The sequence below is a fragment of the Garra rufa genome, chromosome 23, assembly GCF_049309525.1.
Source record: "Garra rufa chromosome 23, GarRuf1.0, whole genome shotgun sequence".
NCBI classification, from domain to species: domain Eukaryota; kingdom Metazoa; phylum Chordata; class Actinopteri; order Cypriniformes; family Cyprinidae; genus Garra; species Garra rufa.
In genome coordinates, this window is record NC_133383.1 from 7049347 (window position 1) to 7074200 (window position 24854).

General features: G+C 30.7%; 1 protein-coding gene across 1 annotated transcript in view; it reads right to left on the minus strand.

The window, feature by feature from the left end:
- Positions 1–24854, minus strand: part of camk2b2 (calcium/calmodulin-dependent protein kinase (CaM kinase) II beta 2) — a 105744-nt gene that overhangs the window by 68338 nt on the left and 12552 nt on the right. The window contains exons 3-5 of the mRNA XM_073830228.1: positions 11952–12011; positions 11638–11692; positions 9058–9123 (exon numbers count right to left, since the gene is read on the minus strand). Of these exons, the coding sequence (XP_073686329.1) occupies positions 9058–9123; positions 11638–11692; positions 11952–12011 (181 nt within the window). The remainder of the gene's footprint in view (positions 1–9057; positions 9124–11637; positions 11693–11951; positions 12012–24854) is intronic.

Here is a 24854-nt window from a genome sequence, read left to right on the forward strand (position 1 = left end):
TCTAATATTCACATATATATATATATATATATATATATATATATATGTGTGTGTGTGTGTGTGTGTGTGTTGAAAACAGCTGAGTAGTATTTTTTTAGGTTTCTTTGATGAATAGAAAGTTCAGAAGAACAGCTGAAATACAAATCTTTTGTAACATTATAAATGTCTTTATCATCGCTTTGATCACAGGAAAAAATACATTTTAAAATATATACAAATAGAAAGCAGTTATTGTAAACATAAAAATATTCCCCAATATTACTGCTTTTGCTGTATTTTGGATCAAATAAATGTAGGTGTGTGTGGTGAGCCGAACAGACTCCTTTTTAAAAAAAACATTAAAAACCTTACTGCTCAAAAACTTTTAAAAACCTTTAAAAAGTAAATTTAAGCTATATTATAAAAATTATAATAAAATGAAATATGATCAAATAAAGAAAATGATTGAAAAACAATGAAAATAAAAGCACAAAAATAACAAAAAAACAAAAGCAAAAAAACAAATAAAAGCTAATTACAAATATTGTAAACATTATAATTAATAAATAACAACAATAGATCCCACTGACTTTCACTACATGAACAATAAATAAAAAGAGAGACATTTTTTCTATTTTTTCATCATCTTTTCTATTATGCTTTGCAGGAGAAAGTCAGTCATACAGGTTCAGAAACCCATAAAAGTGAGGAAAATAAAGTCAGACACCATTATTTTAGCTTGAACTATTCCTTTGAGGCTGCAAATTACTACCTTAAGGTGAAAGCAATAAAGCTTAATTTGAGGCATCATTATAAAATGTCTTTCTTTTTGCTGCTCGTTTGAAATTGCCTTTGCAGACGTTTTTCTGTACACATCTTTACAATGTTACAACACAAAACGGCAAATATAGAAAGCCAAAATGCAAAATTTGCATATTTGTTTTTTTATTGAGTACATGTCATACATACAGTTGGTCAAAAGTTTACACCCCCCTTCCAGAATCTTCAAAATGTTAATTATTTTATCAAAATACGAGGAATCGTACAAAATGCATGTTATTGTTTATTTAGTACTGACCTGAATAGGATATTTCACATAAAGGTGTTTACATACTGCCCTCCAAAGGCAAAGCCCAGTAACTACGCATTTGGTCAAAATTGAGTTAAGGCTTAAAATGGACTTTGTGACAACTGTTTTGTCTTGTGGCAAAGTCTCCTGATTCAATTTTGTCCCAGAGAAACGAGAGTGTTTCAGAGAAACAAGAGTGTCAACATGTTTGACTAGCTGGCGTAAAAACTTTAACGGCATTTTTCTCAGTTTCAGTGTTGGCGTAGTTACTGCACTTTGCCTTTGGAGGGCAGTATAGTCCACAAGAGAAAATAATAGTTGAATTTATAAAAATGACCCTGTTGAATGATCCACAGTTGTGTTTTTTTGTTTAGTGATAGTTGTTCATGAGTCCCTTGTTTGTCTTGAACAGTTAAACTGTCCACTGTTCTTCAGAAAAATTCTTCAGGTCCCACAAATTCTTTGGTTTTGGCATTTTTGTGTATTTGAACTCTTTCCAACAATGACTGGATGACTTTGAGATGCATCTTTTCACACTGAGGACAACTGAGGGACTCAATGCAACTATTACAGAAGGTTCAAATACTCACTGATGCTCCAGAAGGAAAAATTATGCATTAAGAGCCGGGGGTGAAAACTTTTGAACAGAATGAAGATATGTACATTTTTCATATTTTGCCTAAATATCACTATATCTTTTTTCATTTAGTACTGCCATTCAGAAGCTAATTTGTATCAAATATGATACACTAGGACAGGGCTATTCAATTGGCGGCCCGCCAATCATCTTCGTCCGGCCCGAGGGAGCAGCAGGTGGCTTGAATGGTTTTTGCACTAATTTGTTTGTCCACTAGACGGCGGGCCAGCCAAAAAAGAAAAGCTAGAGAGCCAAGAACAACAACAATCTACCGGAGATCGCAGCATCAATAGACGGCAGATTTGACAAGCGCTTGTAGGGCTTCAGACTGCGACCAAATGGTCGCATTTTTTCTGCCGGTGCGACTAAATTTTGTGAGCGGTCGCAATGGCGCGACCACCGCGTTATTCAACTCATAAGCGCTGCTATTTCTGTTTCATATGAGAAACATTAAACGGCAAGCAAAGCGAAAGAGAAACCAAAGCGCGCCACGTTTGAGCTGCGCAGCGCGGACCGTTTATCAGCTCGGACCGCAACGCAAACACGCTTGTCCAAGCTCAGAACAGCCTCGGGAACCAAAGTTGATTTCGCGACACTGTTACTGCACAGTGCTGCGAAATCCAGTGAAAAGTGTTTGATTTCGCCCAGAATGAATTAAGGTTGCTGAAAGATCAGTGAGAATCATTCAAATTCTGCTCATAATTCTGTTATTAACAGCGCTGATGTAGGTCAAACAACTAGAAGTCACACCAACTTAAGCAAAGTCGAATGTTATTACAGTGTTCATTTCAGGGTTTGTACAACCTTTTGAGAGAGAAATTCAAGCACTTTTCAATGACTTTCTAGCATTTTGCAAAACCATTTTAAACACTTTAAAGCTCTTTTGATCCAATTTGAATGTTATTTTGATGGACAAAATATACTGGTAAATATACTGTGGTAAACAAACACTTATGTAAAATTAAAACATAAAATAACGATTATAACCAGTATATGGCAATACTAATCTGTATATTTTATGCATATACAATTTATAGTTTATGTAAAGATTGTTTTAAAATCACCTAAATTAAAAGCTGTTATATATTTCAGAGCCTATTAAATGTTGAGCTTTCAATTCTACTGTAATGTTGAATGGACATAATATGTAAAACTGAGAGAAAATTCATTTAATAGAGATACCAGTAGCAATATTGATATCAATACTTCATTAATAATAGGCTACTTGGTAAAAAGATGCTATTAAACACATATTTAAAAATACTTTGTTGTTTCTACCTTAATTTGGAGGTTCATTGTGAAATTATGACAGTATAAATATATAAATATGCGATTATTCATGATTAATTACAAAAAATGTGATTTTTTTTATTTATTAATTTTTTTTTATTGATTGAGTTGGTGTTGGTAAAATTAGTTCATTTTACTGAATATGCATTTCAATGTAATTGTACAGGCCCCCTAGAAAAAAATCGGGACGGCCCCATCCCCTTGGCCCGCTTCAAATTTCCAGTTCGATAATCCGGCCCTCAAATGGATCTAATTGAATAGCCCTGCACTAGGATAAAGATCTGCAGAGAATCGAACTGGGTTCAGACCAAACAATCAAACCGAGTGTGAAAACAGCCATCGAATGCAGAAACTCAGCAAAAGTCCCAGACGTACAGTTCAAGACAGACACATGGGCGGCTCAGAACAGGCAGGAGTCACATGACACATGCAGTGGGCCAGTGCACTTCCCATACTGACCTTCAGGTCCCTGTGCACTATGTCATGGTGGTGAATGTGATTGACACTCTCTAGAATCTGATGGATACAATGACTGCAAAGACAAGCGAGAGAGGAGAGGACAGAAAAAGAGAGGATGAGAGAGGCGTGACGGAGGAGGTGAGTTAGTCACGGGGAGACGAGCACAGGAAAGGAACGACGTAGATAAGAGAAACTGTTTGATAAGAGGGTGATGAAATGAGACGAGTGATAAGGGTGAAAGCCCTGATGTTACGCGCTGCAGAACAATAGCAGCGCAGCCGGGCGGGACGCATCATTTCCTGTGAGGGCACCGTGAAGCTGACGATCACACGTGGGATGGAGAAATGGAGGGAAGGGTGGATGAATCAAACAAACTGTGTTGAGCTGAAGATATGGAAATGTGGATATGGATATGAAAAAAATCTGTGTTTGGGTGTGAGAGAGAGAGAGTACAGCTGGTTTCTGAGATTTTAACAGTATTTTTAATCACATATCTAACACGGGCTCAATAACAAAGATGGCCCACTGACCTGGGAACAGTGTGAGAGCATTTTGAGTCAGTTGAGATGAAAGTGACTTTTACAGCAGAGGCCTGTCCCACTAAAAATCTAACATTTGTGGATGTATTTGGCATCTATTCTGCATTTTTGTTGCCAATTCTGCTGATTTGTCACTAGAGATCATAAAGGTTTTACAAAGGTTTAAAAAATGGCAAAAATGTTAGAAAAAAAGTATGTATTATTACAAACCTGTTAATTATGTTTTTGAATTAACAATTTTTTTTTGTTACATTACAGCTTAATATTTCTTAATATTTACAATTTTTGCAAAAAATAAGTAAATAAATACATTTTTAAAAAGTAAAAGAACTTTATAAAGTTATTAAATATATACTTAAATAACAAAATAAAATACAAACTAAATAAAATGTATATAAAAAGTACTCACTATTTTACATATATATTTATTGTATATTTATTAGAACTAGAGCAAATGACAAAAAAGTAAAAAAATAAAAGGTAAAATAAGAATATAAACAAAATGAAAAAAATAATTGAAAATAGTTCAATATTAAATCAAATATTCATAAAATAAAACAAAAAACAATAACAAAACAAATGTACTATTGATAAAATTAAATAATTGAAAATAATTCAATATTAAATCAAATATTCATCAAATAAAACAAAAATAATAAAACAAATGTACTATTGATAAAATTAATGAAATAAATGAAACTAAATTAAATAATTAACTAATATATGTTAACATTTTTAAAATAAGTTGTTTTGGACTTATATAATATATATAACAAATATTATTAAATATAATTTGAAACAAAAATGAAGAAACAAACCTGAAATTAATGAATTAAAATAAAGAATTGACAATAATTCAATATTAAATAAAATATTGATAAAATAAAATATAAAAAATAGTAACAAAAATGTACTACTAATAAAATGAATAAACTTAACTAAACTAAATAATTAATAAATATATGTTAACATTTTTAAAGTAAATATTTTTGGACTTGAACAAATATTATTAAATAAAATTTAAATTAAAAAGGGTCAGTGTTTTTTCAGAAAAAAATATTAGGAATAAATATTTCTTCAACAAATCAGCATATTAGAATGATCATGTGACACTGAAGACTGAATTAATGATGCTGAAAATTCAGCTTTTCATCACAGGAATAAATTACATTCTACAATACATTCATATAGAAAACAGCTTGGTTAAATTCTAAATATATTTAATGTATTTTTACAATATTTTAAATCAAATAAATGCAGCCATGGTGAGCATAAGAGACTTTAAATAGGGGTGGGCGATATGGTAAAAATATCATATCACGATTTTTTCAAGAAATATCACGATTCACGATTTTATCACGATTCTTTGTCATGTTGGTTTTACTTTTTTACAAGTTGTCTGAGTAGTACAGACAAATTAATTTTTCTATTTTAAAACCAAAACCTTACAAGGTAACAAAATATAAAATAAAAAGAATGGCAGATATTTAAGACAAAAAATCTTTGTCATTATTTTCTTTGTTTTTAAAAAATAAGAACAAAGATAAGCTACATGTTACAAATACACATACTATACAAATAAAACAAACAGTGCTTTAATTTTCAGGTACAGTCCATGTATTTATCAGTAGCATTCAAGAAAATTAATTAACAAATATAAAAATAAAACACTATATACATTATATACATAAATTATACATAGAAGCAACATTTAAAGCAACTGTATTGAAGTTCTTCAGTCAAGAGCAGTGAGTGATTTTCCTTTGTGTTTTGTTTTATTAGTGTATCATCACCCAAAAATGACAATTCTGTCATCATTTACTCACTCTCGCATTTTTTTAAGCATAAAACATGCTGAACATAAAACTTATTTTGAATAATGTGGGTAACCAAACAGTTGCTGGGTCCCCAGTTACTTCCATATATTTTATTTATTTATTTTAAGTCAGTAGGGACCAGCTACTGTTACCCACATTCTTCAAAATATCTTCTTTTGTGTTAAGCACAAGGAAAAAAAATTAATAGAGATTTAGGACATGAGTGACAACATTTTTGGGTGTACTGTCCCTTTAATGACAATCGACAGCATGTTTAGCTCTGTCGCAGAGCTGCAAGCATCTATACAGACGCGCATCCGTTTTTCTCTTAACTGTTTACTTTCACTTTAGACAACCGACTGTGTTTATATGTAATCCTTGCGTGTTTTTGACAGTATAAGCAAATTAAACGCCAAAGATAGCTCAGTTTAGTAATCAGGTGCTGCTGTTTGACAGGCTTTTAGCGCACGTGCTTCAGGTTTACGCGCTCATGAAGCGCATGCCAGAACAGCGCGCGGACCAAATGGCGTTATTTTACCGGCAAGACTTTGAAGCACATTCAAATAATGTACTTTTGTGATCGCGAATATGAATAAGTGCAGTGTCCCGTGAGTGAATGTACAGTATTAAGACGGAGGCACACTGTAGCACGATACTTATTCAAAAGCAGATCGTGGAGACATTTTAATCGTCCACGATCAAAAATCGTCATATCGCACACCCCTAACTTTAAATCATTCTTACTCACATCAAACTTTTTAACAGTAGTGTAGGTAGAGCAAATGACAAAAAAGTAAAAAATAAAAGGTAAAATAAGAATATAAACAAAATGAAAAAAATAATTGAAAATAGTTCAATATTAAATCAAATATTCATAAAATAAAACAAAAAACAATAAAACAAATGTACTATTGATAAAATTAAATAATTGAAAATAATTCAATATTAAATCAAATATTCATCAAATAAAACAAAAAATAATAAAACAAATGTACTATTGATAAAATTAATGAAATAAATGAAACTAAATTAAATAATTAACTAATATATGTTAACATTTTTAAAATAAGTTGTTTTGGACTTATATAATATATATATAACAAATATTATTAAATATAATTTGAAACAAAAATGAGGAAACAAACCTGAAATTATTGAATTAAAATAAAGAATTGACAATAATTCAATATTAAATAAAATATTGATAAAATAAAATATAAAAAATAGTAACAAAAATGTACTACTAATAAAATGAATAAACTTAACTAAACTAAATAATTAATAAATATATGTTAACATTTTTAAAGTAAATATTTTTGGACTTGAACAAATATTATTAAATAAAATTTAAATTAAAAAGGGTCAGTGTTTTTTTCAGAAAAAAATATTAGGAATAAATATTTCTTCATCAACAAATCAGCATATTAGAATGATCATGTGACACCTCTCTGCTGAAAATTCAGCTTTTCATCACAGGAATAAATTACATTCTACAATACATTCATATAGAAAACAGCTTGGTTAAATTCTAAATATATTTAATGTATTTTTACAATATTTTAAATCAAATAAATGCAGCCATGGTGAGCATAAGAGACTTTAAATCATTCTTACTCACATCAAACTTCTTAACAGTAGCGTAGGTATTTATTTTAAATTATTTAAAACATATTTAAATTCAATATTTTTTTGGGACTCAAACAGATATTTCTAAACATAATTTGAAACAAAACTAAAACAAAACAAAAAAATAATCAATAAAAATAAAGAATGGAAATAATTAAATATTAAATAAAATAAAACGTAAAAAATAGTAACAAAAAATGTACTACTGATAAAAAGAATAAACTAAACTAAATAATTAATTAATTAATATATGTTAACATTTTTAAAGTAAATATTTTTGGACTAAATAAACAAATATTATTAAGTAAAATTTTAATTAAAAAGGGTCAGTTAGTGTTTTTTTTACTTTATAATGTTATTTCTAATGATATACATCATGGTTTCCAAAAAAAAAAAAAAATTAAGAAAAAATATTACGAATAAATATTTCTTCATCAGCAAATCAGCATATTAGAATGATCATGTGACACTGAGGACTGGAGTAACGATGCTGAAAATTCAGCTTTGCATCACAGGAATAAATTACATTCTACAATACATTCATATAGAAAACGGCTTGTTTAAATTCTAAATATATTTATGTATTTTTACAGTATTTTTAATCAAATAAATGCAGCCATGGTGAGCATAAGACACTTTAATTAATCCTACTCACTCCAAACCTTTTAACAGTAGCGTGCGTATTTATTTAAATAAACATAGCTATAAATAAACACTGATAAAAAATTATTACTGAGCCCTGAATCATGTGTCCTTAAAGTGATCGATCAGTCTTGTAAACAATTAAACTCCTCAGACGTTTTACTTAAGCAATTACCTAGCGACCACCATAGCGATGTGAAGAAAACGGTAATTTTCTTCCAAAAAGTGAGAACATCCAGGATTTCTAATGCTATGGGAACCGATAGAGCTGAAATAAAGCGAGAGTTTGCGGCACGTGCGGCGCTGAATATGAGCTGACACCGTAATTGTGTGTGTTAATTAGAGGCCTACTTTCAGCCATGGCTCTAGTGGAGGGAGGTGAAGGGGCTACAGGCCTCAGGGACGGATACGTTTCACCGGACGGGCGGCATCGTGACACGTTTCAGCCCACGAATATGGCTGATGAGCTCATGGATTCCAGCAGTCTCAGCGCTCGACGGCTCTTGTGTTTCCTCCCTCGGTAAGTATCTCTCGTTCTGCTTCTCGCCGTATCTCTCACTCCCACATGCGTACCCACACAGTCAAATTGATTAAAGCTTTTCTCCTGAGGGTGACTGCAGTGTGTGTGTGTGTGTGTGTCTGTGAGGAGATCTGATGCAGAGAGGAAAACAGGAAAAAAAGAAGCCGATGGGAAAACCGGAGGAAAGGGACCTGCAGAAGTAGACGCACAGAGAGAGCTGCCGCCCACGCTCGCCGCCTCAGCGAGACACTGCCTCCAACGTTTAACAAGCCTCTGAAACCAAACTCATCACTCGTATGATGTGGACAAAAGTGTTACTCGTGTATTACACTGGAATATGTGCAAAACACACACGTTTGTTTGGTTATAATGAGTGTGAAAGAGAAAAACAATGAAGTGTGGATGGGGAGGATGGAGGGGAAATGGCTTTGGGGAGGGTCTGGACAGGACAGCGGGAGAAAATGGAGACGCTGTTGTACCTGGCATCGGCTTCACTGTAATATTCTCTGGCTACGATGTCTTCAAACAGTTCGCCACCCGTCACACTGCAGGACAGAGAGGAGATATTGGTACCATGGTCATGATATTCACATTTATTCTGATTATTTAACTTCAGGTGTGCTTTATACTGGCAGAGCAAAAACTGTGCATTCATATCGCAAAAGCATTTGCAGCATGGCTGGGTAAAATGAAAATAAGAATGCAAACAAAATGAAACAAAAGTTAAAATAAATAAATACATAAAAATAATTTAAATATTAAAAAAAATATATATTAATAAAATGTATAAAAGTAGTAACAATATAAAATAATTTACAAATTTACTACTAATAAAATTAAAACACAAACACATAATTAATACATGTGAAAAAATAATTAAATATTAGATTATTGTAATGTTATTGTAATTTATGTACATGTATTCATATTTTTATTGAACAATGTTTTATTTTTATTTATAACATGTAATAAACAAATATTTTAGAAACTATTAAAATAATAAAATAAATGAAAAAAACTGTTAAAGATTTTTAATTAAATAAAGTAATAATAAAAAGCTAATAAATAAAAGATAAATATGTTGACATTTTGAAATAAATTTAATTATTACAAATATGATAATAAATAAAATATTAATAAATGTAAAATGTAACTACTAATAAACTAATAATTTAATTATAAGAAATTATAAAATAATGTTTTATTTTATATAAAATTCAATAAACAAAATAAAATAAAAATATTAATAAAATAAATGAAAAGGCTGTTAAATTAAATATTTTAAATAATAAAGTAATAATAAGAGTAAAACAATAAAAAGCTAATAAATAAATTATGAAAAATATCTTGACATTTTAATTTAAATTTTTCACATAAAAATGAAACATTAAATAAAATTATTAATAAACTAAAATGTAACTACTAATAAAAATAAAAATAAATAAATAATAATAAAATAAAACATTTGTAAAAAATAAAATAATGAAGTGAAAATAATTAAATGTTGAATTAAATATTCATAAAATAAAATGTAAAAAATAGTAACAAAAAAATTCAAATGTACTACTAATAAAAATAATAAAATAAACTAATACTACAAAAATACAATGATTAATTATAACAAAATAATGTATTAATATACATTAACATTTTTACATTAAATGGTAACACTTTACAATAAGGTTCATTAGTTAACATTAGTTAACCACATTAGTTAACATGAACTAATAATGAACTGCACTTATACAGTATTTATTAATCTTTGTTAATGATAATTTCAACATTTACTAATACATTATTAAAATTTTGTTAACATTAGTTAATGCAGTGTGAACTAACATGAACAAACAATGAACAACTGTATTTCCGTTAACTAACGGTAATAAAGATTAGTTAATACAGTAACAAATGTATTGCTCATGGTTAGTTCATGTTAGTTAATACATTAACTAATGTTTAACTAATGAACCTTATTGTAAAGTGTTACCCATTAAATTATTGAAATTTATTTATTTTTATTATTATATAGTTGTATTTGTAGTAAGGGTTTACATTTATAAATATTTTTATTACATTATATTAGTAAAATAAATTAGAAAACTGTTAAATTAAATATTTTTAATTAAATAAAATAATAATAAAAAGAATGAAAAAACCTAAAAGCTAATAAATGCATGATAATAAACGTTAAAATTGTTATATAAATTCAAATAATGTTTATATTAAAAATATTAATAAACGTTAAATGTCCCTACTAATAAAACTAATATAACAATAACAGAATAAATAAACTACAATAATTAAATTATTTTAAAAAACATATGATTTGAAATAAAATATTTTTGGTAAAAATAAACACATATTAATAAAATACAATAATAAAAAAAATAATAGTAAAATAAAATAAAATAATAAAAAATATTAACCAAAAGTAATACATTTAGTAAGTAAGTTCATTTTTAAACTACTAGCATAAGAAAAATACTTTATCCTATGCCAGGTTAGGTCTCATTTGGTTGACTCCCTTAAAGGGAAAACAGCATGAGAACAGATTGACACAGCAACACTGGCTCAAATCAATGGTGCAGTGTTTAATTGTACTGCAGAGATCACATATTTCACTTTCCAAGTAAACTACAGTGCAATTGCATCATAATAATGTATCAAGAAAAGAATGAATGAATAAATACAGCAGCATTTATTAAACAAGCACAATTAAGGAAGACAAACCAAAGACAGCAGTATTGATCTAATGTGGTTGTGCAATGACAGAAAAAAGAAGCGAGAGAGAGAGAGAGCGAGAGAGCAAGAGCAGTATGGATGGGGGAATCCTCTAGAAGAGAGAACACTGGGGCTTCGGGGGGGAAACCCCTGCTGCAGGATTTCTCTTCGGCTGGGCAGCCCAGCTCTGTTGCTATGGAAACTGGCTCTCGAGTGAGCGGGAGAGCGAGAGAGAGAAAGAGAGGGGAAGGTAGAGTGGGTGGGCGTCTGTTGAAGCGACGAGCAAAAACAAAGCACAGAGAGAGATATTATGCGCCATATTATATAGAAGCACTTACAGGTCAAATAAGAGGTAATGGAAGCCTTCCTCTGATATACTGTCATGGAGCCGCACTGCGTTGAAAAAAGTTGAGAAAGAGAGTAATAACATCATGACATACTTTCATGTGCCATTCACTCAAACTCAAACGGCAGGGGTTTCATGGGCTGAAATGAACAAGCATGCTTTCTATATTAATGCCCCTCGAGATCCAGTTAGCTCATTCAAACCCGAGCGCGTCGCACCTGCGTCCTGAATGACGGATTTCACATGGATTTCGTCATGAATGGAGGAGTTTGAGTATATTTGTGAGGCTGACTTTAATGGACTCACCGATATTGGGATGCTTGAGCAGACGGCAGATACGGGCTTCCCGTTCCAGCTTCTGGTGATCTGGGAAAAAGAATTAGGTCCGTGTTAAACGTCATGTAATGGAGAAATTGCAGATGGAGTAATTAAATGTTAAACAAGCTTTTCTTAAAGGATTAGTTCACTTTCAGAACAAAAAATTTACAGATAATGTACTCAGCCCCTTGTCATCCAAGATGTTCATGTCTTTCTTTAGTCGCAAAGAAATTGTTTTTTGAGGAAAACATTTCAGGATTTCTCTCCATATAGTGGACTTCTATGGTGCCCCCGAGTTTGAACTTCCAAAATGCAGTTTAAACGCAGCTGCAAAGGGCTCTAAATGATCCCAGCCGAAGAAGAAGGGTCTTATCTAGCGAAACGATCGGTTATTTTCGGAACAAATTGACAATTTATCTACTTTTTAACCTCGCTACCGACCCAGTGTTTACAAAGTGAACATACAAAAAAGATCAAACACACAAAAAGGTAGGACTATTTTGTTTTTGAGGACGAAAACGAGATGGGAGTTTTTGACATACCTGTACTGACCCGGATCACACGGACTACACATTAAAAACAAAAATAATTGATCGTTTCACTAGGTAAGACCCTTCTTCCTCAGCTGGGATCATTTAGAGCCCTTTGAAGCTGCATTTAAACTGCATTTTAGAAGTTCAAACTCAGGGGCACCATAGAAGTCCACTATATGGAGAGAAGTCCTTTCCTCAAAAAACATAACTTCTTTACGACTGAAGAAAATCTTGGATGACAAGGGGGTGAGTACATTATTGGTAAATTTTTGTTCTGGAAGTGAACTAATTCTTTAAACAAATTAAAGGAATAGTTCACCCAGTAAGGTAAATTCTGTGATTAATTACTCACCCTCATGTCGTGAAGGTGACACGACATGACTCTTGTTCACCTTTGTGAGCACAAATTAAGATATTTTTGATGGAATCCGAGAGCTTTCTGACCCTGCTTAGACAGCAACGCAACTGACATGTTCAAGGCCCAGAAAGGTACAAGGGACATCGATAAAAAAAAAAAATCCATGTGGCATTAGTGGTTCAACCGTAATTTTATGAAGCTATGAGCACAAAAACTACTTTTTGTGTGCAAAGAAAACTAAAATAACAACTTTATTCAACAATTTCTTGTCTATGCAGGGTCAGAAAACTCTCTGATTTCATCAAATCTTAATTTGTGTTTTTATGATAAAGGTCTTATGGGTTTGGAATGACATAATGGTGAATAATTAATGACAGAATTTTGATTTTTGGGTGAACTATCCCTTTAAAAAAGCTTTAACCAATTAATAGCTTGCGCAAATCTTTTGAGGAAGTTTGACTACTATGAAACTATGTTAGCCCTAAATTTTAGTTAACCGCACCACAGCATGTGACAGATTACCAAATATTACAGCAAATCAGAGATATTATCGTTACTAAAAGTAAAACCATAAAAAAAAGTTTCATTAACTGGAATAAAATATAAATGAACTATTTAGGTTATTTGCAAAAGCAACATTTCTCATTTTGGTTTAGTTTAACTTGAACTAAAGTAAGTCAAACTAAATACAGTTGAGGTCAAAATTTTACACCCCCTGTTTCAGAATCTGCAAAATGTTCACCATTTTACTATACTATTACCATACAGTCATTGTTGGAAAGGGTTCAAATACACAGAAATGCAGGAAACCAAAGAATTAGTGGGACCTGAAGAATTTTTCTGAAGAACAGCAGCTAGTTTAACTGTTCAGGACAAACAAGGGACTCATGAACAACTATCACTAAACAAAAAAACACAACTGTGGATCATTCAGGTAACAACAAAGTATTAAGAATCAAGGGGATGTAAACTTTTAAACAGCGTCATTTTTATAAATTCAACTATTATTTTCTCTTGTGGACTATATGTAAAGTCTTTTATGTGAAATATCTTATTCAGGTCAGTACTAATAAATCAATAACATGCATTTAGTTTGATCCCTCTTATTTTGGTAAAATAATTAACATTTTTCAGAAAATGTTTGTAAACTTCTGAGCTTTTTATTAAAATTAATAAAAACGATACAGATCAAAAAAAAAAAAAACTTCACACAACAAAATTACTAAAACTTTAAAACTAAAATCAAACTAAATATACAAAATCTAATTTGATATATTAGCAAAAACTGCAATAGTATATCAATAATACTAAAATAACATGTTAAAAAAACATGCAAATACACCATACTAAAATGTCTGAGAGAAAAACATGAAATAATAATTTGGCACTATTTTATGCACAGGGGTTTAGTCCGATCATGACCATTGATTATCATCATTACTTTTCCTCACCCACACAACCTTCTTACATCAGCAGCAACGTTGTTTCATATGTGGAGAAAGGCACTGCATTATGATTAAAGGTTATTAAAACTAATGAATCATGCACAATAAGACCATGAATATTTATAAAGACAGTATACAGGGGTCAAGTTTGCATTCACACTGTGAAAAGACATTAAAAGTGTTGTGTTGGAAAGACATCTCTTATGCTCACCAAAGCTATATTTAATTGTTAAAAAATGAATTAAAATCATGAAATATTATTCCAAATTATAGTAACTGTCTTCTATTTAAAGATTTTAAAATGTAATTTATTCCTGTGATGCAAATCTGAATTTAGCATCATTTCTCCAGTCTAGAGATGTATAATGTTGGTGTTTAAAAACAGAAAACCCTTCATACATACCTTAATATTTATGTATAGTGGTCTGAAATAGTGGGTTTGTTTCAAGCAAAATTATTAAACAGCTTGAAATCATTTAAAATGACACATTTCATTTATAAAAATGTTATTAATGTCATTGTTTTTAAATTCACTACCATTTAGAACTTTAGGGTTGGTGTGATCTTATATGTTTTTTCACCAAGGCTCTATTTATTTGTTCAAAAATGCAGTAAAAACAGTAATATTGTCAAATATTATTGTGATTTAAAATAACTGGTTTCTATTGTAATATATTCTAAAATATAATGTATTCCTGTGATCCAAAACTGAATTTTTAGCATCATTACTCCAATCTTCAGTGTCACATGATCCTTCGGAATCATTCTAATATTCTGATTTGCTGCTCAAGAACATTTCTAATTATTATTAATGTTGAAAACAGTTGTATCGCTTTGCATTTTTTGTGGAAAATGCAATACACATACACATACGAGATCTTTACTGTCACTTACAAACAATTTTATACATCAAATACAAAAAAGTGCCGCTTACTTTAGTGCCTTTTTCATAGATGGGTTGTTTAAAAAAGGCACAAATATCTTGAAAAGAGCTTGAATTTAAGTTGTCATCACAGGATGAGATGTATAAAGTTGGTGTTTAAAAATAGAAAAACCTTCATAATTAATTTCACATCTTTTGAACAAAGCTTTTTTATAATTCTGAAGGATTGTGATTTTATTTTTTCCTCCAGTCAAACAGTTCCTGCTCATTTCACACTGATCTCAGATCAGATCTTGTTATGCCCTTTTAAAGCGTTCTGCACATCACTTCAAACACGGCTGCAAAGGTCAGACTCAGCATCACACAGACCACAGGATGTACTGTAAACCACGCGGCCAACCAACGGCTGAAGAAACACGCAACCTCTACTAGTTTAAATGTGTGGTGCGCACGCTCGACTCGAACGAATCTGCATGATACGGAGAGACAGACGAGCGCAGCCGAGAGGCCTGGACCGCTCCGGCACACCCCACGGAGGAAGCCTGCTGTCTGCCATGCATGAGTCATACGGGAAAGAGGACAGCTGGGAAAGAGGCCGCAGATCGTCTTCAGCGATTCACGATTCAGAGTGCTGATAAAAACACACACGGCTTGCTGTCCATCATCCCAGCATCATTAAGTGCTCCCAAATGGACCAGAATGGATCACGGCCATTGTTAAAAAGTCTGACTGATGATGTTTAACATTTCTTTTTGATGCACTATAAAAAAAAATACATTTCTTCTGAGCTGCACACAGAACGTGCATCAAAACCCCATTCTATTATGGAGGGTGTAAAATAGTCATGAAAAAGTACATTCAGGAGTGTTTTTGGTGTAAAACACCATTCAAAAGTTTGAGGTTAGGAATATTTTTTTAAGGATTTTTTAACTGAAGCTGCATTTATTTGGTCAAAAATACAGTAAAAATTTAATACTTTACTGAAACTGAAACCTTTAACTGAAATAAAAGAAAATATTTTTATAATTAAACATTATTATTACTAGTGTTGAAAACAATTGTGCTGCTTCGTTTTTTTTTTGTGAAAACTGTGATCATTTTTTAGGACTCTTCAAAAATGTAAAAAAAAAAAAAAGGTAAAAATGTTATTAATTTTATAAATGTATTTATTTTGAATAGAAATCTTTTATAATATTAGAAATTAAATGAACAGTATTATTTCTTGAAAAAAATGTTTTTCGAATGTATATGTGTGTGTGTGTGTATGTATATGTATATATATATATATATATATATATATATATACACACACATACACACACACACACACACACACACACACACATATATACATTCGAAAATCGAAATACATTCAAAGTTGCTAAAAATAATTTTATTTTAGGCTAATTTTAATTACTAAAATGACTAAAACTAAAATTTTAAAAAATTATAAAAACTATAAAAGTTTATTTTTTCATATTTGAAAAATAAAAAACTAAATAAAAATGACAAGAACAATAAAATTACAAAATCTTTAACCAAAATTAACATACATATTTTCAGCATAACTACTCCAGTCTTCAGTGTCCCATGATCCTTCAAAAATCATTTTAATATGCTGATTTGTTAATAATGTTAAAAACAGTTGTGCTGCTTCATATTTTTGTCAAAACTGAAATACATTTTATTTTTTAGGATTATTTGATGAACAAAGTAAAAAGCATTTATTTGAGATAGACATCTTTTATAACATTATAAACGAAATTAACAGTATATTAATTTACTGGTAAAAAAAGAAAAAAGTAATAATAGTATAATTATTACCTAAAATTAACCTAAAAAATATTTTTGTAACATGAAATAAAAAAAACATTAACTGAAATAAAACTAAATAATTTGAAATACAAAAAAAATATATAAAATTTTATTTTAGGCTACTTTGAAGTACTAAAATAAACTAAAACTGAAAAAAAAAGGTTATAAACTATAAAGTCATATCTGGGGGGAAAAAACTAATAAAATTGACAAAAACAATAAAATTACTAAACCTATAAGTAAAATTAAAAATAAAAGTGGAAAAATGGAAAAAAAGTAACTATTATAGTATATGAATTATACTTAAAATATGATATTGTAAAATATTAGTTCAGTTTGTTTATTCTATTTAAATATATATTTCAAATGTATTTTATTCCTGTTGTTCAAAGCTGAATTTTCAGCATCATTACTCCAGTCTTCAGTGTCACACGATTCTTCAGAAATCATTCTAATATGCTGGTTTATTATTAATATTGAAAACAGTTGTGCTGCTTCATATTTTGTCAAAACTGTGATACATTTTATTTTTCAGGATTCTTTGATGAACACAATTTATTTGAAATAGAACATTATAAATGACTTTACTCTCACTGGGTCAACTTAAAGCCCCCTTTCAGAATAAAAGAGCTGTACCAAAACGTTATGTTAGTATTATAAGTAGACCTCAGGGAATAAAAAAAAAATGACATTAAAAATGCATGATATCATTTAAATGGTTATTGAAGCTACAGTCAGTTTACAGAACATCATTGTGGCCTCACTGCAACCCTCTCAAACACACTCACACACACAACAGCTCGTGAAGTTGTCACATCGAGCAGTGCGACTGGTGTGAAGCTGTGAGAATGCTGACACCCAAACACCACAAAACGCCTCTGCAGCAAAGAGCATCAGACCCTGCCGAGACCACAGAGGAAGACTCATCCCATCACCACACCACACTAATGAAGCACACCTGTGCACATCACTCACATTAACAGGCATATTCTAGTTAAGAAGCATTTTATCTATTTTTCTGAAATTCACTTACAAGTAGTCGAAAACACTCATAAAATGTCTAAATGGATGTTTTTGTTACTATATCTCTAAGACATATGCGAATTACCTCCTGAATCCCCATCAACATGTAAATTAAGTCATAAAAATGGCATTCTCTACCCATTTTACCATAATGTGACATATTCCATAAGGGCTGCACAATTTGGAGGAAAACGAATTGCGGTTTTCTTTTTTTAAGATAAAAATTGATTGCAATTTAAAATGGCAAAAAAAAAAAAAAATTATATATATATATATATATATATATATATATATTTCACTGTGCTAGTACTGGGGCTTCATATTTTTGGACAAAATTATATATCACTTTAACTATAAAATAAAAACAATAATTATTAATATTATTATTCAGTTTTTAAACAAAATTACAAATAATACTATTAATAAAGTTTAAGTAATTTTATTTTACAGTAAAACTGTATTATTACAGTAATAATATTTAATCGCAGCCTTAATTTATTCATTTTCAAACTTAAACTATCATTTTTTATTTTGTCAGAAAAGTAAGAAATGTTTTTCGCTATTATTTCACTGTAAAATAATTTGTAAAAGTAATTTGATTTCACAGCAAAACTGTTAAATTATAATACTAACATTTATGGTTGTCTTAATTTCTTCATTTTCAGACATTAAACTATCAAGTTTTTTGTCAGAAAAGTAATATTTATAACATTTTACTGTAAAATGCACTTTATTTGAAATTTTTTTTTATTTTACAGCAAAACTGTAAAATTACAACATTAAACATTATTGTCATAATTTATTCATTTTCAAACGTTAAACTATCATAGTTTATCAGAAAATACATATTACTTTTGTAACATGTTTATGTAAAACAAACATTTATGAAAAATAAATTTTAATTTACAGTAAAACTGTAAAATAACTAATATTTATTGTCTTAATTTTTTATTTTTTTAACATTAAACTATCAAGTTTATTTGTCAGAAAAGTAAGAAATATTACTTTAACATTTTACTGTAAAACATTTTCTGAAAAAATAATTTTATTTTACAGCAAAACTGTAAAATTACAAAACTAAAATTTATTGTTGTCTTAATTCATTTTTAAATGTTAAACTATCATAGTTTATCAGAAAAGACATTACTTTTGTAACATGTTAATGTAAAAAACATTTATGAAAAGATAATTTTAATTTACAGTAAAACTGTAAAATTATAACACTAATATTTATTGTATTTTTTCTTTTTTTTTTAAACATTAAACTATCAAGTTTATTTTTCAGAAAAGTAATATTTATAACATTTTACTATAAAATGCACTTTTTTGGAAAAAATAATTTTATTTTACAGCATAACTGTAAAATTACAACATTAAACATTATTGTTGCCATAATTTATTCATTTTCAAACGTTAAACTATCAAGCTTTTTTGTCAGTAAAATAAGAAATATTACTTTTGTAACATTTTATTGTAAAATAAACATTTTATACAAAAAAAATTTTTACAGCAAGAACATAAAATTACAATACTAACATTTACTGTTGTCTTATTCATATTCAAACATTAAATAATCAAGTTTTCTTGCCAGAAACGTAGGAATTATTACTTTTGTAACATTTTACTGTAAAATAAACATTTTTTATAATGTATTTTTAATCAACAGCAAAATTATAACACGAACATTTATTGCTGTCTTAATTTATTTTCGAATGTTAAACTCCAATTGCAATTTAAAATGACAAATAAATAAATATTTCATTGTGCTAGTAGGTAGGGCTTTACTTTTTTTTGGCAAAATATCACTCTATATATATATATATCACTTTAACTATAAAATAACAACAATAATTATTAATATTATTTTTCAGTACTTAAATCAAGCGTTTTGTTAGAAATGTAAGAAATATTACATTTGTAATATTTTAATGTAAAATAAACATTTTAAGAAAAATGTTATATTTTTTACATCTGTAAAATTACAATATTGATAGTTATTGCAACTTAATTTATGCAACGTTAAACTATCAAGCTTTTTGTCAGAAAAGAAATATTACCTTTGTAACATATTACTGTAAAACAAATATATTTTAGGAAGAAAGGAATTTTATTTTACAGCAAAACTGTAAAATTACAACACTAACATTTATTGTCGTCTTAATTTATTTTCGATGTTAAACTATCAAGCTTTTTGTCAGAAAATTAAGAAATACTACTTTTGTAAAATATTTTTTTTACTGTAAAATAAACATTATGAAATATTAAATAAAAAAATTAAATTATAATGCTAACATTTACTGTTGTGTTAATTTATTCATTTTCAAATGCTAAACTATTAAGCTTTTTTGCAGTATTAACATTAATTGTTGTATCAAATATATTTTATAGTAAAAATATAAAATGTAAATACTAACAATCACTGCTCTCTTTAAACTTATTTTTTCAGAAAATTTTGAAATGTTACTATTGTAATACTTTACTGTAAAATAAAAAACAAGTACTTATAAAAAATAATTTTACAACAAAACTGTAAAACTACAGCACTAACATTTATTAACGTTTGACTATCAGTGTCAGAAAAGAAATATTTATTCCCTAACATTTTCCTCTATAATAAACACATTTTGCTGTGAAATGAACACATGTAAAAAACAATTTTATTTTACACCAAAACTGTAAAATTACAATACTAACATTAATTGTCTTATTTTCATTTCAATGCTAAACTATCAAACTTTTACCAAAGAAAAATTATTTTTAAGAAAAAAGTATTTCTGCAATATTTTACTGAAAATAAACACTTTATGAAAAAATATTTTACAATAAAACTGTAACATTTCAATAGTAACAATTATCCCTCTCTTCGAACTTTTATTTATGCAGAAAATTAAGAAATGTTACTACTTAATACTTAAAAAAAAAGAATTTATTTAAAAAAAAAAAGGGTTTACAGCAAATAGTAACTTTTACGGTTGTCTTAATTTCAACGTTAAACTATCAAGCTTTTACTTTGTCAGAAAACAAATACTTCTCAGCTGCAAAAACAACTTGCATCCAAAACCCCAACTGCCTTTTAAAAGTCATACAGAGGGTGCAAAATGGTAATAAAAACTAAATTATGACTGTTTATTATTATTATCAACATTGATAGTCATTGATATTTATTCACAAAAATCTTCTCCCAAATTGTGCAGACATTCGCTCTACTCTAAAACCACCAGGACTTAAGTTTATCTGTCGGGAATTGATTCATTGCACATTTAGCTGATGATTTTATCCAAAGAGATATACGAATGAGAAACATCACAATCAGTTCATCATAGGCAAAGAACATATTCCAACAAAACGCCCAGGATAACCAAATACAGGCAATTTTTGATGCAAACAAATTTGCCAGGGGGTAAACTAAAGATAATTGGTGTTCACACAGAGGAAGCCACTTATTTGAGGCCAACTGTATGCAATCAAATGCAACTGTGCTCACGTTTGCATGGCAGGATAATAGGCCTGTCAGAAACAATTACAGCTCAAACAATCGCTTTTATCACTATTTACCCCAGCGGTAAGCCGTTATAATTGGAAACAATCACAGAGTCGATTGCCCCGATCAACCTAGTGCTGCATTTGTGTGTGTGTGTGTGTGTGTGACACTTCGGGTAAATCCAGGTCAACTCTATACTGCATTGCAGGTGCTGCGATGATGCACATAAAGTATTCACAGCAAATCACAACTTCCCCAAAGCAGCTCTTGTTGTTGTGTAATAAGAAAATCTATGTCTGCGTTGTCATTGGCTGCACTCGCTGTCAATCACTGCACCCAGGCCCCGCCCCCTCACATTTGTTCTAGTTTCTACTTGCCACATTAACTCTTTTAGCACTGGCACTGCTTTGACATGACATCTAAACCCTGTTTCCGGAGAAAACCACGACAATATGAAGGCACCCTGATGTCTGAGTGAAAGCGAATTGTCGCATGGGCGTCAGGGGACAGCGAGGTGTCAGATGTGGTCACAAGCTGAGTCAAAACAACAGCAATGATGACGAAGCGGCAATCTGAACTTTTTCCATTTGAAGTGTGGTATGGCTTTGTTTCACAAGCACAGCTTCAAACAAAAGGCTCTCGTGTTGGAGTACTCGAAGCCGCTCCGCAGCAGCGCGGGCGTGTGTTCGAGCGTGTACACGAGTCCCGTGCTTTTGGCATGTTGGCCGGACAGACACGCTGTCAGCGGCGTGCCAAATGGTCAAGCTGCCTGTGATGACCTGCAGACCGTATGATTGGCCCCAGTGCGCCAACACTTCCCAAAACACACCCAAAATATCACGCAGCACCACAACAAACATGTCAACTACAAGTGCTGACATCTTTATATTTACCTAGTCATTTAAAGTGGCCATATGATGCTTATTTACAAGTTCATAATTTCACTTTTGGGGGCTGCTAGAACTTGTATTAAAGGGTTAGACATACAGGAAGATGTTTTGAAGATTATAAATTAGGGCTGGACAATATGGCAACAAAATAAAATCTCAATATTTTAAGAATGCTAAAAATCTCGATTTTATTAAAGATTTTTAACTGAAAATGTAACCACAACATGATTTAAGTAACTACTTCTGTATTAACCCTCTAGTTAAAGAAAATGCTATTCCAGGTGCACCACACATGAAGTTGTCAATAAGATGTAAATGTGACCCTGGACCACAAAACCTTAAGTAGCACGGGTATATTTGTAGCAATAGCCAAAAATACATTGTATGAGTGAAAATGATAAATTTTTCTTTTATGCCAAAAATCATCAGGATATTAAGTAAAGATTATGTTCCATGAAAATATTTTGTAAATTTTCTACCATAAATGTATCAAAACTTAATTTTTGATTAGTAATATGCATTGCTAACTTCATTTGGACAACTTTAAAGGTGATTTTCTCAACATTTTGATTTTTTTGCACTCTCAGATTCTACATTTTCAAATAATTGTCCTATGCTAACAAACCATACATCAATAGAAAGCTTATTTATTAAAAATGTTACCAATATGACTGGTTTTGTGGTCCAGGGTCACAAATCAAATTGTTAAATATCTTTCCAGAAAAGATGCATGAACTACAACTACATCTTGTACACATTTTTCTTTTACATATTATATGTTAAGAATTAATACAAATAAAATGTTTTTTAACACAATATAAGCCCTAAAATAAGTAATAAGATAAGTAATCAAATCAGTAAGTAATCAGCCCTTATACAAGTAATCAGTAACATAAGTAACAGTTGCTACTAGCCATTGACTTCCATAGTGTGGAAAAAATACTATAGAAGTCAATAGGGACCAAAATTGTGACCTGTGCTGGCAAAATGAGTTGGAGTGTTCACAGTCTAATTTTGAGCTACAGGCAAAGTGAAAAAAGTCAGTTTTGGACAATACTGAGGTTTTCACAAAAATGAGTTTATTAAAATATTAGTTCACCTCCAGAGCAAAAATTTACAGATAATGTACTCACCCCCTTGTCATCCAAGATGTTCATGTCTTTCTTTCTTCAGTTGTAAAGAAATTATGATTTGTGGAAAACATTTCAGGAATTTTCTCCACATAGTGGACTTCAATGGTGCCTGTGAGTTTGAACTTCCAAAATGTAGTTTAAATGCAGCTTCAAAGGGCTCTAAACGATCACAGTCGAGGAAGAAGGGTCTTATCCAGAGAAACGATCAGTCATTTTCTTAAATAAATTTAAATTTATAGACTTTTTAACCACAAATGTTCGTCCAGTCTAGCTCTGCAATGCGCATGCGTACTCTGGTTCAAGACAGTTGAACCAAAATACACAGAGTTCACACAGAGCTAGACAAGACAAGCATTAAAGGTTAAAAAGTATATAAATTGTCCATTTTTATATAAAATCATTTTTTGAGAATTACATAAACACTGGAAATTGGAAAAGTTGCCGCTTAAGTTTTTATAATAGCAATTTGCATATACTCCAGAATGTTATGAAGAGTGATCAGATGAATTGCATAGTCCTTCTTTTCCATGAAAATTAACTTAATCCCGAAAAAAACTTTCCACTGCATTGTTAAGAAGGCTTCAGGGCGTCCAAGAAGGTTCAGCAAGAGCCAGGATGGTCTCCTAAAGAGGATTCAGCTGCGGGATCGGAGTGCCACCAGTGCAGAGCTTGCTCAGGAATGGCAGCAGGCAGGTGTGAGCGCATCTGCACACACAGTGAGGCCAAGACTTTTGGAAGATGGCCTGGTGTCAAGAAGGGCAGCAAAGAAGCCACTTCTCTCCAAAAAACATCAGGGACAGATTGATCTTCTGCAAAAAGTATGGTGAATGGACTGCTGAGGACTGGGGCAAAGTCATGTTCTCCGATGAAGCCTCTTTCCGATTGTTTGGGGCATCTGGAAAAAGGCTTGTCCGGAGAAGAAAAGGTGAGCGCTACCATCAGTCCTGTGTCATGCCAACAGTAAAGCATCCTGAGACCATTCATGTGTGGGGTTGCTTCTCATCCAAGGGAGTGGGCTCACTCACAATTTTGCCCAAAAACACAGCCATGAATAAAGAATGGTACCAAAACACCCTCCAACAGCAACTTCTTCCAACAATCCAACAACAGTTTGGTGAAGAACAATGCATTTTCCAGCACCGTGCCATAAGGCAAAAGTGATAACTAAGTGGCTCGGGGACCAAAACGTGGAAATTTTGGGTCCATGGCCTGGAAACTCCCCAGATCTTAATCCCATTGAAAATAAGTCGATCCATAATAAAAAAAAAATGCCTCACATGGCTCCGGGGTGGTCGGTAAAAGCCTCCTTTAGCGATCAGATGTGTTTGTG